General features: G+C 38.5%; 1 protein-coding gene across 1 annotated transcript; it reads left to right on the top strand.

Moving 5' to 3' along the window:
* Positions 1-877: 877 nt before the first annotated feature.
* On the top strand, positions 878-2,903 carry LOC133241201 (KATNB1-like protein 1). The gene is given in 1 exon segment (XM_061406408.1): positions 878-2,903. A coding segment is annotated over 1 exon segment (915 nt). The 5' UTR covers positions 878-1,024; the 3' UTR covers positions 1,940-2,903.
* Positions 2,904-16,148: the final 13,245 nt, after the last annotated feature.

Raw genomic sequence — 16,148 nt, 5'->3', positions numbered from 1 at the left:
TTGGCAAAGATCCAGTGAATGGTATGTGGGAGAGTTTAGTGTAACTATGAAAATACTAGACAAAATAAAGTGGTTGTTATTGTTACTGTGGAATCTCTTTGGAGGAAAACATAGGTATTTCCTCATCCTGGTGGCCTCAGAGTCAACAGATGACCTTGTACATGGCAGTGGTCCTTGGATGGTTATTGAATATATGATAATTGAACTGAATTATCACATGTTTAATGGAACCACCCTACATGTTTTATTTCAATGACAGTCATTTCTTCTACCTCTCATAATTACTCAACCAAAAAAATAAATCAAAAAATAAAATAAAGAATGGCACTGCCCTATATGAAATATCTCCTATGCAACCATTAAAAATTACCTGTTTGATGAGTTTGCATAGCCTGAAAAAGTATGCTTATTATCTTGTTGTTTTAAAAGCAAGATACAAAATATACTTGGTATGAGTCCAGTTATTTGTGTTGTGCTATATATTCCAAGTATTAATATCTAAAATATTAAAACTCTAAAATATTATGACTTCCAATTTTGATAGCAGTTATTTCTGGGTTGTGAAATTATAGTGTGTGTGTGTGTATGTGTATTGTTTAGTCTCTAAGTTGTGTCTGACTCTTTTGCAACCCCATGGACTGTAGCCCACCAGGCTCCCCTGTCCATGGGATTTCACAGGCAAGAATACTGGAGTGAGTTGCCATTTCCTTCTTTTATATACATATACATATATATAAATACATACATACCATTATATATACACTATAGTATGTATTATATATCGTATAGGCCATATATTACATACACACACACACACACACACACACACATATTGCTGTTTAAAAGTCTTCAACACTGATTTTGTAAGATTTTAATAGTTTAAAGAAAGTATAGGTTTTGAATGGCCGTTCCTGGATCTCGGCCGGGGAGCCGAGGGACAGTCTGGGCTGCCAGGCGCAGTCGGTCAGCGCCTGGGCTGGGCGGAGGCGCCGCGGTACCATGAGGCGCCGGTATTTAAGAGATTATGGCATCTGAAACCCACAATGTTAAAAAACGCAACTTTTGTAATCATACTGAGGATCATTCCATTGATCTTCCTAGAAAAAGGATCTCTAATTTCACTAATAAGAACATGAAGGAGGTTAAGAAATCTCCAAAACAGTTGGCTACTTACATAACTAGAACAGTTGGACAAGCTGTGAAAAGCCCAGGTAAACTACGTAAGGTGATCTATAGAAGAAAGAAAGTTCATCATCCTATTCAAAATCCTTGTTACAGAAAAAAGCAGTCCCCTAAAAGTGGGGGCTGTGTCATGGCAAATAAAGAAAATGAACTGGCTTGTGCAGGCCACCTCCCTGAAAAATTACGGCATGATAGCTGAACATATTTGATTAACACCAGTGATTCTGGTTCTTCACAGACAGAAAGCCCATTATCAAAATATAGTGGCTTTTTTTCTGAGGTTTCTCAGGACCATGAAACAATGGCACAGGTTTTGTTCAGCAGGAACTTGAGATTGAATGTAGCTTTAACTTTCTGGAGAAAGAGAAGTATTAGTGAACTTGTAGCATATTTAGTAAGGATAGAGGACCTTGGAGTTGTGGTGGATTGCCTTCCCGTGCTCACCAATAGTTTACAGGAGGAAAAACAGTATATCTCACTTGGCTGCTGTGTAGATTTGTTGCCTCTAGTAAAGTCACTACTTAAAAGCAGATTTGAAGAATATATAATAGTTGGTTTAAACTGGCTTCAAGCAGTCATTAAAAGGTGGTGGTCAGAACTATCATCCAAAACAGAAATTATGAACGATGGAAATATTCAGATTTTAAAACAGCAATTAAGTGGGTTGTGGGAACAGGAAAACCATCTTACTTTGGTTCCAGGATATACTGGTAATATAGCCAAGGATGTAGATGCTTATTTATTACAGTTGCATTGAAAGACTTCATCTATAGCATTTGGCTATTCAGAACATCCTTGGACGATATGATTTCCCCAGAAATATCTCATCTGAGAACTGTGAACTATGGAAGAAATCAAAACCACTTTTTCCTTTAAAGAGAAACGTATGTTGAAACCACTAATGAAATGCTACCGATCTACTTCACATTGAAGTGGAAGAAGATCCAAAAGGAGCAGCTTCAGCTCCAATGAGGTGAAAGTGCACTACGAAGATTGTTCACCTTTGCTGCGTTTGGGATTTATATGGTTATTTGGTAACATTGTTTAAGAACTACTGGGTCTTAATGCAATCCTGCATAAGAATATAATTTATACTATGTGAAAAATAAGACAGGACTTATTACTAGGAATCACAGAGACCAATCATCATTACTTTTTTTTAAGATTGTGTTTTATAAGAAAACACTTAAATGTGTGCAGCTACTATTTTCTTATGTTGAAAAGACTTTGAAAGTTTAAACCATTATAGCAAATAATCAGTACTAAAAGTTTTTTGTTCGCACTGAGATACTGTATATGCAAAATGCCTTAATTATTAATAAGCCAATGTGTATGATACCAATATCTGTTTAAGAAAATTAAAAGCAAACATGCTTCTGGCATGATAAAATCATGGAATTAAATCAGGGGTTTCCATTCATGTAGAATGTTGTTAAAACTTATTCTACACCATTCTTAAAACTTGAGAATATTTTTAGTATCTCTGATTTTTCTTTCTTTTTTTTTTTTTTGCCAGAATCATGTCATGTATGTATGTATGTGTTACTCCTATATATAAGAAAAAGGCAAATCTGTATTTGTATGAATGCTTAACTGGAAATGTCTATGGAATTGACTAATTTATATTCACTTTTTATTGTATATAGATTTCTGATATATTCAGTTCTGTATCATTTAAGTTTTCTTCATTTGAGTAAATTGACTAAATATTTCTAAAAAAAAAAAAAGTATAAGATATTGTATTAAACAAAGATTACAATGGTTGGGAGCAACTTTGGATACCCTCTCCCCACTCCCACCTTACCAGCAGTATTGAGTTCTTCTAAGACAATTAGCGAATGTAGGAATAGGAAACCCATAGGACATCAATAGCATATGAGTTACTTTATCTTCACACCTATATCCCAGTGCCTCCATTCTCTCATATACCAACAGCGTCATCGTTCCAGGCAGAAAACTTGGGAATTTCATGTTAGTGAGCCCAAAGATGGGTTTCCATGGAGGAGCAGCCATAGGAAGAAGAAGGTGGCCACATTCATAACTCACCTGAACTTCCCAGGGTCTTCTTTCCATCATCTAGTAGTGAAGGTCTACAGGCAGTAATTCATTTTCACTTCTCCTTTAAGGAGTTGTGCTCAGTGAGGCAGGTTTAACCAGGTGTTTTAACCAGTGCAGTGTTGACAGAGCCAACACATCAAAGCCTTGGTGGAATTGTGCAAAAGAAGCATAACCTAGGTAGAAGATATTACCTGGTAATGGACAAGGAGGAGGTAGAGTTTATGAAAAACACCACCTTTCTGGGCAGAATCCATATTTCTATGTACTCATTGCTCTTCTAAAATATATATCTATACAAATGCTGACTCACTCAATACCAAGCTTCCCACATTCCCATAGACATTGGGGAAGCTCCCTCATACTTGCTTTATACTTTTATGTACCAAAGGCTTAAATACTCTTCAACTAACCATCTTGGTCCCATTAATTGTTGGAAGGGAGTTTTTGTCTGCTTGTCTAGGACTTTTCCTGTGTTAGGTGAGGTATACCAAAGGTTTCTCCTTCAAGAAAAGTAAACAAATCTATCCTCCCAAGGAGAAAGGTTAAGTACTTAAAACCTTCCAGATACTGTGGAGTCAATCAGAAGGAACCACATGTAAAATGCAAAATCATGGTCAGAAAGTAGGTCTTCTGTGAAGCTATGGCTTGAAATTTAATTCAACTACTTAATGAGAAACTAGCAATTAGAAAAATGAAGCAAGAACTCAGAAGATGAAGAGAAATTTCTTGGATTTCAAAACTGAACCTATTCCCCTGAGGTAGAATCTACACAGAGAAAATTTCATTATTAGACCTGCCTTTTCTGGAATTCCATCACTGGAAGATAATTTTTCAAGCATCTAAACAAAAATGTGCCTTTTTTTCTGAGGAAACGTATTGGCTCCTGATTCATATCTTTTAACCAGAAGAACACCTCCAAACAAGAGAATCTCAGGTAATATCCTTTGGTGCATGTAGGCATTTTACAAAATTTAAGTTTCTAAAAGAACTTTGGAAAGGGTACATGATTTGTAATATGGTCCTAAGAGTTTTCCTAGGGCTTTAATTTCCATGGCACAGTTTTGTCTGATATGATTGCATCCCATTGGACACCACACTTCACCTGATCCTCTTCTAATTCTGAATTAATGCATAGGCAGTCAAGCAAAAATCCCATGCCAGAATCCCAATGGCGTGTGTGTGTGTGTGTGTGTGTGAGTGTGTGCGTGAGTGTGTGTGTGTTAGTCTCTCAGTTGTGTCTGAATCTTTGCAACCCCATGGATTATAGCCCACCAGCTTCCTTGGTCCATGGGATTCTTTAGGCAAGAATATTGGAGTGGGTATACATTTCCTTCTCCAGGGGATCTTTTCAAGCCAGAGACTGAACCCGAGTCTCCCAAATCTCCTCAGGCAGATTCTTTACTGTCTGAGCCATCAGGAAAGCCTGTATATAAATATATATAATATATATATATATACACACACACACACACACACACACACGCACACACATACAATTCCTGGTGTGTTATTTTTATTCCATACTATTACCTGGGTTCACTCAGCTCTCACTAATACCCAAGCCATTTATCTTAGCTTGGACTGCAAAAAAAAATTTTTTTAAGTGTATAAGCTTTCGAATTTTGGTTGAATACTGCTCCCTGGACACGTCTGAACTTTCAAAATAAATCTTTCTTTTTGATGTTGGGTCACTGAGTGCCTCATACCTTTCCTGCAGTGCCATTTATCTTCACCAATGTATTTTCTCATTGGCTGGATAAATACATATATGTTTTCTTGTTTTATTCACCTTGCAGTAGAGGGGGAAAAAATGAACTCTGACAATATAACTTGGTTATTCCTCTTCTGCCTCAGTCCCAGGAAGAAAAGTAACACAGAGAATGTCAAAACCTGGAGAATGCCTGAAGTGCAAAGACTTTTATAACTCACTTTCACAACATAAACCACTTTGAGAAACTTCCAGAATGGCAAGCACAATAGTAAATCGACAGTGCCATCTGCCAAATGGCCTGGAGACGCAGAGAACCGATGGGCTCATTAATTATGGATGACAATCAGAGTCAATTTGACTTCATTATGGGCCAAGAAGAGGAGATCATTGAGGAGCTTGTTCTTAATGGGCCTCAGCGTAACGAGGAGTATACGGGGGTGGGGGAGTCCATCTCCCCACCTCCTCTCATCCATCTCTTTGAGAGCAGCACTGTGATCAGAACTACATGAAGTGTCTAAATAATTTAGGCAAAAGTCAAACGTTGGGAGGCCCTGAGTTCCCAAAACCTAATATCTGTCTGTGTGACTCACAGATCACCCATGATTGTACTGTCCTCGGGCATGGAAGGGAGATTGCTCAGCCAAAACTGGGTTTCTTCAAAAATTTTTACCTGTTTTTGTGCCCCCTCTTCAGGCCATGATGCCTGACATTCTCCTTGAAGAGAAGACATGCCATGGCATATAGCTTCCAGGCTACGCTGAGGCTCTCCATCTTGCATGCTCTGCTTCTGGGCCCTTCACCCACTCCTTGCGAGCGGCCTCTATTTATCAGAGCACAGACTGTAGAAAAGGAATGAAGCTGGGTACCACAACGGATTGAACCTGCAGGGGGCTTTCAGGAGGTAGGATGTAATTACTGCATTTGGATTGCAGCCAGAGCCGGCACTCCTGTGTTCACTCTGCCTCTTTGTGTTTCTCTAGCACCTTCTCTAGCATAACACACGGCCGTCCTCCCACCTGAGCTTCAGAAGAACATCTGAGCTTCTCCAGCAGCTTCCCTTTTAAACAATTCAATTCAACTGAACAAAACGGAGGCTATGATATCCCCAGAGATGTGCAAATCTTTCTGGTAGTAATAAGAAAGTCTAAAGTATAACCTACGTGGTCAAGAAATTCAGCCTCTTAGTGGAAGCAAAATGTAAACCAAAGGCACAATTAGAGAGCAGCAGAAAGTATACACAAGTACAAAAATAAGGGGCTACAAGACAATGTTATTGTTATAGCTAGATAGGAAAGGAACACTCTTTCCTTGGTTACAGGGGACATAAAAACTCATCTTGAAGTTAGGTAATTTGTTATTGGTCATACCTGGACACTGAAAAATAACTTGAGGGACTTCCCTTGTGGTCTAGTGGTTATGAATCCACCTTGCAATGCAGCAGATGTGGGTTCCCTGGTCAGGGAACCAAGATCCCACATGCCTATTGTTGTTGTTTAGTCGCTAAGTCATGTCTGACTCTTTGCGACCGCATGGACTGCAGCACACTAGGCTTCCATGTTCTTCACCATCTCCTGGGCTCTAAAACAAAGGCAGTTAGTACCTCTATTTGTAAGATAGGCAGAAAGAGACAGATGGTGACCATTTCTAATTCTATATGCTAATAGTATGATGAGTATGTCTTATGGTTTACTTGAGTTTAGATAACCTCTTCAACATGACAAAACTAGTAATAGTCGGCTTAGTATGTAAACCCATATCTTTTCACTCTACATTCCAAATTCTACTATTTGATGTTGCCTGCCCATGGATGGAGGAGCCTGGTAGGCTACAGTCCTTGGGGTCGCTAAGAGTCGGACATGACTGAGCGACTTCACTTTCACTTTTCACTTTCATGCATTGGAGAAGGAAATGGCAACCTACTTCAGTATTCTTGCCTGGAGAATCCCAGGGATGGGGGAGCCTGGTGGGCTGCCATCTATGGGGTCGCACAGAGTCGGACACGACTGAGGCGACTTAGCAATAGCAGCAGCAGTAGTCCAAGGTTGAGGCAATATTGAAAGACAATGAGTATCTCTGCATCCACTAAATCATGCCTTCTGATCCACAACCACTCCTTCAGTCCTGGTGCAGTAGAAACACCAAGCATCTGTTTACTGTGATCATACGCTACCCGCTAGATGCAGCAGGAAATATACCGTGACTCTGAAGAGTGAACATGAAGCAGATTGACTTTGAGCTAATGAGCTACTTGACAGGAATGTGAGTCCAGGATCTGAAGCCAGAGACAGCTAGATTTTACTGAATAAAATACTAAGCCGACATTGAAATGGGAGGATGGAAACCAAGAAGAGAGGAAGATTGCCAGTGGAGTCTAGGGGCTGAATAGAGTAAAGGCAGACGTGGACTGTAGCCCGCCAGGCTCCTCCGTCCATGGGATTCTCCAGACAAGAACACTGGAGTGCGTTGCCATCCCCTTCTCCAGGGAATATTGGGACCCTGGGATCGAAGCTGGGTCTCCTATATTGCAGGCAGGTTCTTAACTGTCTGAGCCATTGAACTTCACCACTTGCTATCTGTGTGACCCTGGGTAATTAATGAACTTCTCTGTGCCTCAACTCTTCTAGGTGTAAAATTGGGCTAAAAATAGTACCTGCATCAGAGGAATGTATGAGAAATTAAACAAGAAAGTCTTCACTTAGTGTTCGGCATATGATAAGCAGTTAATAAGCATTAGCTAATTTTTGTCATTTTATTACTGTTGTTTATTCCTATTTTTCAACATCATTAGTGTAGAAAAGAGCAGTTTTCCTCTCAGAAGCCTATTATCTTTTAAAACTGAAATATCCAGCTAGAGACCCAGTCAATGACAGTGAATGTGCGGTCTTCCTAAACTAGGAAGCGTCTAGAATCTATCATATTCAGAGCATATTCAGAGCAGAGGTTGCAAATATTTCAACTGGCATGTCAAATATTAACAGCCTGTGTTTGAATATGTGAATATGTTCATTCAGTTCTGGAAAAGATGTCATCTCCATATCAAGGGATTAAAATCATTGTTTGAATGTTTCCTCTAAGCTGAGATATCTTTCACATTATAGGATTCTCTATTATTAATCATTTTCTTTAATATCTTAATAATGTGATAGGAAAATCAAATTAGGCTGGTAGAAATTTCCCATCAAACTGTATTAACTTGGTCTAGTAGAGACTTCAGTTTTCTTGCTAATGAGAATACTCTCAGCCAGTTTTGTGTGCATGGATCAGACAAGCTCCTCCTTTTTTCTGGAGGATCTGTCAGAATCATCTTGCACTCTTTCCCCTTTGTTGTCGTTTATAGCCAATCAGTTTCCAGTGTTGGTCAGTTCTGCCTTTGTATCAACTTCCCCTTCTCTGTTCTCAACTGCATAGACCCTCACTAAATCCTGTCCAGAGGATCTTAGCCTCCAACAATGGCCCCTACCTTGTCTATTAACACTGTCACTGGTCTATGATTTCACCATATTGACATATCAAAGGCGTGTCTCTGAATAGGGCTTCCCCGGTGGCTCAGTGGTAAAGAATTTGCCTGCCAAGCAGGAGATTTTTGGAAATGCTCTCCTAACCAGCTTAAGGGATATACAGATGCCAAAACATCTAGTTTGAGTGCTCATAAGGAAGAATAGGGGTTTCCCAGATGGCTCAGCAGTAAAGAATCCACTTGCCAATGCAGGAGACGCAGGAAACCTGGGTTTGATCCCTGGGTAAAGAGGATCTGGAAAAGGAAATAGCAGCCCACTCCAGTATTCTCGCCTGGAGAATCCCATGAACAGAGGAGCCTGGCAGGCTACAGTCCGAGGGGTTGCAAGGAGTCAGACACGACTGAGCGACTAATCAACAATGACAACACGTCTCTAATTATGGCTTTTCCATGTTCGTGTTTAATTTTTATTTTTATCCTTAACTGGCCTTATCAAGCTGCTGAAAAATAATCACCACCTTTAATTGCTTATGTGTTTCAGATACCATTCTGTGTATCTTGTATGTAATAACTTACTCAATCTGCCAGCACACTTTTGTAGTCATCGTTATTACAACATCTATTTTACAGAGAAAGAATTGAGTCCCAAGTAATTTGCTCAAGGTCACACAGCTACCAAAATGGCAGAACAAGCTTCAAACCCAGCATTCTGGCTCCAAAGCATATACTTTTAATCATGGTCAATATATCATCTTTATTTAAATGGGTGGAAATTTTAAAAAATGAAATTCTGAAACATGTTACAACACAGATGAACCTTAAAAAGAATATTATAATAAAATAAACTAGCCACAAAATGACAAATATGGCATGATTTCATTTATGGGAGGTCAGGGGGCTTCCCAGGTGGTAAAGAACTCACTTGCCAAGGCAGGAGATGTAAGAGATGAGCGTTCGATTCTTGGGTCAGGAAGAACCCCTGGAGGAGGGCATGGCAACCCACCCGTCTTCCTCCCTGGAGAACACCATGGACAGAGGAGCCTGGCAGGCTACAGTCGATGGGATTGCAAAGAGTCGGACACGACAGAGGCAACTTAGTGCACAGCACAGATTCACAGAGACAGAAAGTAGAAGGGTGCTATCTGGGGGCTGCGAAGAGAGGAGAATAGGGGAGCTATTGCTTAATGGGTATAGAGCTTCAGTTTGCAAAGATGAAAAGTTTCTGGAGATGGATGATGGGATGACAGTTGCACAACAATGAGAATATGCTTAATGCCACAGAACTGTACACTTCAAATGGTTAAAAGGTAGATGTTATGCTATATATATATTACCACTGTATGTTAATCAATTGATCCATTAGTTTTTTGAAACACATAGAAAGAATAAGTGAACAAATTAACAGACTAATTAATTAATGAGAACATAGATTTTAGACTCAATAGCAACCAGCCCGACAGCTGACCTAAGACCTTCCCTTTGCATCCAATTTCATCATACAATTCAAGCTGATGCAGGAGATGCAGGTTTGATCCCTGGATTGGGAAGATCCCCTGGAGGAGGAAATGGCAAAGCACTTGAAAATCACCTTCAAGTAATGCCTGTTTGAGGATATGGACTCTTCATTTTTAACCAACTAAATTGATTCATTTTTTTTTCTTCAGTTAGAAATCTTCAGGGTTTTTTTTTTCCATTCCCAATGCTTAGCTCATCAACTTTTCTCAGCTTTTCCCTTTCCCTGACACTTGGCACCTCTATTGCTGTAACAGAAACACAGAGTAAATGAGTTGTACTTGCAATTTACAAAGCCCACAGGAAGAGCAAGAGACTCCCAGAATCAGAGGTTGTAAGCAATAACGTGTCAATATATCTTATTCTTATAAATGGCATATATTCATCAAACTGGTAAAGAGCTCTCTTTTATTACCTTTCTACCTTAAATAATAAAGATTCATTTCTGAGAGAGAGCATCCAATAAACACATGACTCCAAAACAGCTCTGTGTGATCAAACTCTAAATTTAAACTCCATAAAATTTCTTAAGGGCAGCTTCCCTGACCTGAGCAGAGGGCATGAGGAGGCAGAAAGCACATGGAATCAAAATATAAGATATTCTCTCAGGATACAAGAGAATAAACTATAGAATGAATTATAATAAATTCTTAGCAGTGTCTGGTAAAGATGTGTGCAATAAAAGTTACCTCCTGAAAGAGTTTGTGAAGGTAGTATTATTTTGCTAAGAGAAATCATCAGTGAAACAATTTGGGTCTGGAATTTTCTTTGTGGGATAATAAGTTTAATCATTTAAACAGCTTATAAGGCTGTTAAGATTTTCTGTTTCACCTTGTACCATTGTATTACATCATCTTGTATACTATTTTTCAAAATATTAGTTTCCTTCAACTAAGTTATTTAATTTAATGACATTTAGTTGTTCACAGTATTCCTTTATTTTTCATTATTATATGACATATTTATATATAGTATTGTTGTGCCCTCCTCCAAGGGATCTTCCCCATCCAGGGATGGAACTCGTGTCTCTTATGTCTCCTGCATTGGCAGGCACATTCTTTTTTTATTTTTTTTACTTTTTTTTATTTTTAAACTTTACAATATTGTATTGGTTCTGCCATATATCGAAATGAATCCACCACAGGCATATATGTGTTCCCCATCCTGAACCCTTCTCCCTCCTCCCTCCCCATACCATCCCTCTGGGTCATCCCAGTGCACCAGCCCCAAGCATCCAGTATCGTGCATCGAACCTGGACTGGCAACTCGTTTCATATATGATATTATGCATATTTCAATGCCATTCTCCCAAATCATCTCACCCTCTCCCTCTCCCACAGAGTCCAAAAGACTGTTCTATACATCAGTGTCTCTTTTGCTGTCTCGTATACAGGGTTATTGTTACCATCTTTCTAAATTCCATATATATGCGTTAGTATACTGTATTTGTGTTTTTCTTTCTGGCTTACTTCACTCTGTATAATAGGCTCCAGTTTCATCCACCTCATTAGAACTGATTCAAATGTATTCTTTTTAATGGCTGAGTAATACTCCATTGTGTATATGTACCACTGCTTTCTTATCCATTCATCTGCTGATGGACATCTAGGTTGCTTCCATGTCCTGGCTATTATAAACAGTGCTGCGATGAATATTGGGGTACACGTGTGTCTTTCAATTCTGGTTTCCTCAGTGTGTATGCCCAGCAGTGGGATTGCTGGATCATAAGGCAGTTCTATTTCCAATTTTTTAAGGAATCTCCACACTGTTCTCCATAGTGGCTGTATTAGTTTGCATTCCCACCAACAGTGTAAGAGGGTTCCCTTTTCTCCACACCCTCTCCAGCGTTTATTATTTGTAGACTTTTGGATCGCAGCCATTCTGACTGGTGTGAAATGGTACCTCATAGTGGTTTTGATTTGCATTTCTCTGATAATGAGTGATGTTGAGCATCTTTTCATGTGTTTGTTAGCCATCTGTATGTCTTCTCTGGAGAAATGTCTATTTAGTTCTTTGGCCCATTTTTTGATTGGGTCGTTTATTTTTCTGGAATTGAGCTGTAGGAGTTGCTTGTATATTTTTGAGATTAGTTGTTTGTCAGTTGCTTCATTTGCTATTATTTTCTCCCATTCTGAAGGCTGTCTTTTCACCTTGCTTATAGTTTCCTTTGCTGTGCAGAGCTTTTAAGTTTAATTAGGTCCCATTTGTTTATTTTTGCTTTTATTTCCAATATTCTGGGAGGTGGGTCATAGAGGATCCTGCTGTGATGTATGTCGGAGGGTGTTTTGCCTATGTTCTCCTCTAGGAGTTTTATAGTTTCTGGTCTTACATTGAGATCTTTAATCCATTTTGAGTTTATTTTTGTGTATGGTGTTAGAAAGTGGTCTAGTTTCATTCTTTTACAAGTGGTTGACCAGTTTTGCCAGCATTACTTGTTAAAGAGATTGTCTTTAATCCATTGTATATTCTTGCCTCCTTTGTCAAAGATAAGGTGTCCATGGGTGCGTGGATTTATCTCTGGGCTTTCTATTCTGTTCCATTGATCTATATTTCTGTCTTTGTGCCAGTACCATACTGTCTTGATGGCTGTGGCTTTGTAGTAGAGCCTGAAGTCAGGCAGGTTGATTCCTCCAGTTCCATTCTTCTTTCTCAAGATAGCTTTGGCTATTCAAGGTTTTTTGTATTTCCATACAAATTGTGAAATTATTTGTTCTAGTTCTGTGAAGAATACCGTTGGTAGCTTGATAGGGATTGCATTGAATCTATAAATTGCTTTGGGTAGTATACTCATTTTCACTTTGCCTATGTTCTCCTCTAGGAGTTTTATAGTTTCTGGTCTTATGTTGATGAACATGGTATATTTCTCCATCTATTAGTGTCCTCTTCGATTTCTTTCATCAGTGTTTTATAGTTTTCTATATATAGGTCTGTAGTTTCTTTAGGTAGATATATTCCTAAGTATTTTATTCTTTTTGTGGCAATGGTGAATGGAATTGTTTCCTTAATTTCTCTTTCTGTTTTCTCATTATTAGTGTATAGGAATGCAAGGGATTTCTGTGTGTTGATTTTATATCCTGCATCTTTACTATAATCATTGATTAGTTCTAGTAATTTTCTGGTGGAGTCTTTAGGGTTTTCTATATAGAGGATCATGTCATCTGCAAACAGTGAGAGTTTTACTTCTTCTTTTCCAATTTGGATTCCTTTTATTTCTTTTTGTGCTCTGATTGCTGTGGCCAAAACTTCCAAAACTATGTTGAATAGTAATGGTGAAAGTGGGCACCCTTGTCTTGTTCCTGACTTTAGGGGAAATGCTTTCAATTTTTCACCATTGAGGATAATGTTTGCTGTGGGTTTGTCATGTATAGCTTTTATTATGTTGAGGTATGTTCCTTCTATTCCTGCTTTCTGGAGAGTTTTTATCATAAATGGATGTTGAATTTTGTCAAAGGCTTTCTCTGCATCTATTGAGATAATCATATGGTTTTTATTTTTCAATTTGTTAATGTGGTGTATTACGTTGATTGATTTGCGGATATTGAAGAATCCTTGCATCCCTGGGATAAAGCCCACTTGGTCATGGTGTATGATCTTTTTAATGTGTTGTTGGATTCTGATTGCTAGAATTTTGTTAAGGATTTTTGCATCTATGTTCATCAGTGATATTGGCCTGTAGTTTTCTTTTTTTGTGGCATCTTTGTCAGGTTTTGGTATTAGGGTGATGGTGGCCTCATAGAATGAGTTTGGAAGTTTACCTTCCTCTGCAATTTTCTGGAAGAGTTTGAGTAGGATAGGTGTTAGCTCTTCTCTAAATCTTTGGTAGAATTCAGCTGAGAAGCCGTCTGGACCTGGGCTTCTGTTTGCTGGAAGATTTCTGATTACAGTTTCAATTTCTGTGCTTGTGATGGGTCTGTTAAGATTTTCTATTTCTTCCTAGTTCAGTTTTGGAAAGTTGTACTTTTCTAAGAATTTGTCCATTTCTTCCACGTTGTCCATTTTATTGGCATATAATTGCTGATAGTAGTCTCTTATGATCCTTTGTATTTCTGTGTTGTCTGTTGTGATCTCTCCATTTTCATTTCTAATTTTATTGATTTGATTTTTCTCCCTTTGTTTCTTGATGAGTCTGGCTAATGGTTTGTCAATTTTATTTATCCTTTCAAAGAACCAGCTTTTGGCTTTGTTGATTTTTGCTATGGTCTCTTTTGTTTCTTTTACATTTATTTCTGCCCCAATTTTTAAGACTTCTTTCCTTCTGCTAACCCTGGGGTTCTTCATTTCTTCCTTTTCTAGTTGCTTTAGGTGTAGAGTTAGGTTATTTATTTGACTTTTTTCTTGTTTCTTGAGGTATGCCTGTATTGCTATGAACTTTCCCCTGAGGACTGCTTTTACAGTGTCCCACAGGTTTTGGGTTGTTGTGTTTTCATTTTCATTCGTTTCTATGCAAATTTTGATTTCTTTTTTGATTTCTTCTGTGATTTGTTGGTTATTCAGCAGCGTGTTGTTCAGCCTCCATATGTTGGAATTTTTAATACTTTTTCTCCTGTTATTGAGATCTAATCTTACTGCAGTGTGGTCAGAAAAGATGCTTGGAATGATTTCAATTTTTTGAATTTACCAAGGCTAGATTTATGACCCAGGATGTGATCTATCCTGGAGAAGGTTCCATGTGCGCTTGAGAAAAAGGTGAAATTCATTGTTTTGGGATGAAATGTCCTATAGATATCAATTAGGTCTAACTGGTCTATTGTATCGTTTAAAGTTTGTGTTTCCTTGTTAATTTTCTGTTTAGTTGATCTATCCATAGGTGTGAGTGGGGTATTAAAGTCTCCCACTATTATTGTGTTATTGTTAATTTCTCCCTTCATACTTGTTAGCATTTGCCTTACATATTGTGGTGCTCCCATGTTGGGTGCATATATATTTATAATTGTTATCTCTTCTTCTTGGATTGATCCTTTGATCATTATGTAGTGACCGTCTTTGTCTCTTTTCACAGCCTTTGTTTTAAAGTCTATTTTGTCTGATATGAGTATTGCTACTCCTGCTTTCTTTTGGTCCGTTTTTGCATGGAAAATCTTTTTCCAGCCCTTCACTTTCAGTCTGTATGTGTCCCCTGTTTTGAGGTGGGTCTCGTAGACAACGTATGTAGGGGTCTTGTTTTTGTATCCATTCAGCCAGTCTCTGTCTTTTGGTTGCGGCATTCAACCCATTTATGTTTAAGGTAATTATTGATAAGTATGATCCTGTTGCCATTTACTTTATTGTTTTGGGTTCGAATTTATACACTGTTTTTGTGTTTCCTGTCTAGAGAATATCCTTTAGAATTTGTTGGAGAGCTGGTTTGGTGGTGCTGAATTCTCTCAGCTTTTGCTTGTCTGTAAAGCTTTTGATTTCTCCTTCATATTTGAATGAGATCCTTGCTGGGTACAATAATCTGGGCTGTAGGTTATTTTCTTTCATCGCTTTAAGTATGTCTTGCCATTCCCTCCTGGCTTGAAGAGTTTCTATTGAAAGATCAGCTGTTATCCTTATGGGAATTCCCTTGTGTGTTATTTGTTGTTTTTCCCTTGCTGCTTTTAATATTTGTTCTTTGTGTTTGATCTTTGTTAATTTGATTAATATGTGTCTTGGGGTGTTTCGCCTTGGGTTTATCCTGTTTGGGACTCTCTGGGTTTCTTGGACTTGAGTGATTTCCTTCCCCATTTTAGGGAAGTTTTCAACTATTATCTCCTCAAGTATTTTCTCATGGTCTTTTTTTTTTTTTTTGTCTTCTTCTGGGACCCCTATGATTCGAATATTGTAGCGTTTAATACTGTCCTGGAGGTCTCTGAGATTGTCCTCATTTCTTTTAATTCGTTTTTCTTTTTTACTCTCAGATTCATTTATTTCTACCATTCTGTCTTCTTTTTTTTTTTTTCTAATTTTATTTTATTTTTAAACTTTACATAATTGTATTAGTTTTGCCAAATATCAAAATGAATCCATCACAGGTATACATGTGTTCCCCATCCCGAACCCTCCTCCCTCCTCCCTCCCCCTCCTCCCTCCTCCCTCCCCATACCATCCCTCTGGGCCGTCCCAGTGCACCAGCCCCAAGCATCCAGCATCGTGCATCGAACCTGGACTGGCAACTCGTTTCCTACATGATATTTTACATGTTTCAATGCCATTCTCCCAAATCTTCCCACCCTCTCCCTCTCCCACAGAGTCCATAAGACTGTTCTA

The sequence above is a fragment of the Bos javanicus genome, chromosome 29, assembly GCF_032452875.1.
Source record: "Bos javanicus breed banteng chromosome 29, ARS-OSU_banteng_1.0, whole genome shotgun sequence".
Classification (NCBI taxonomy): domain Eukaryota; kingdom Metazoa; phylum Chordata; class Mammalia; order Artiodactyla; family Bovidae; genus Bos; species Bos javanicus.
The sequence above is the reverse complement of the archived record's forward strand: the minus strand, read 5'-3'. Positions and strand labels throughout refer to the sequence as shown.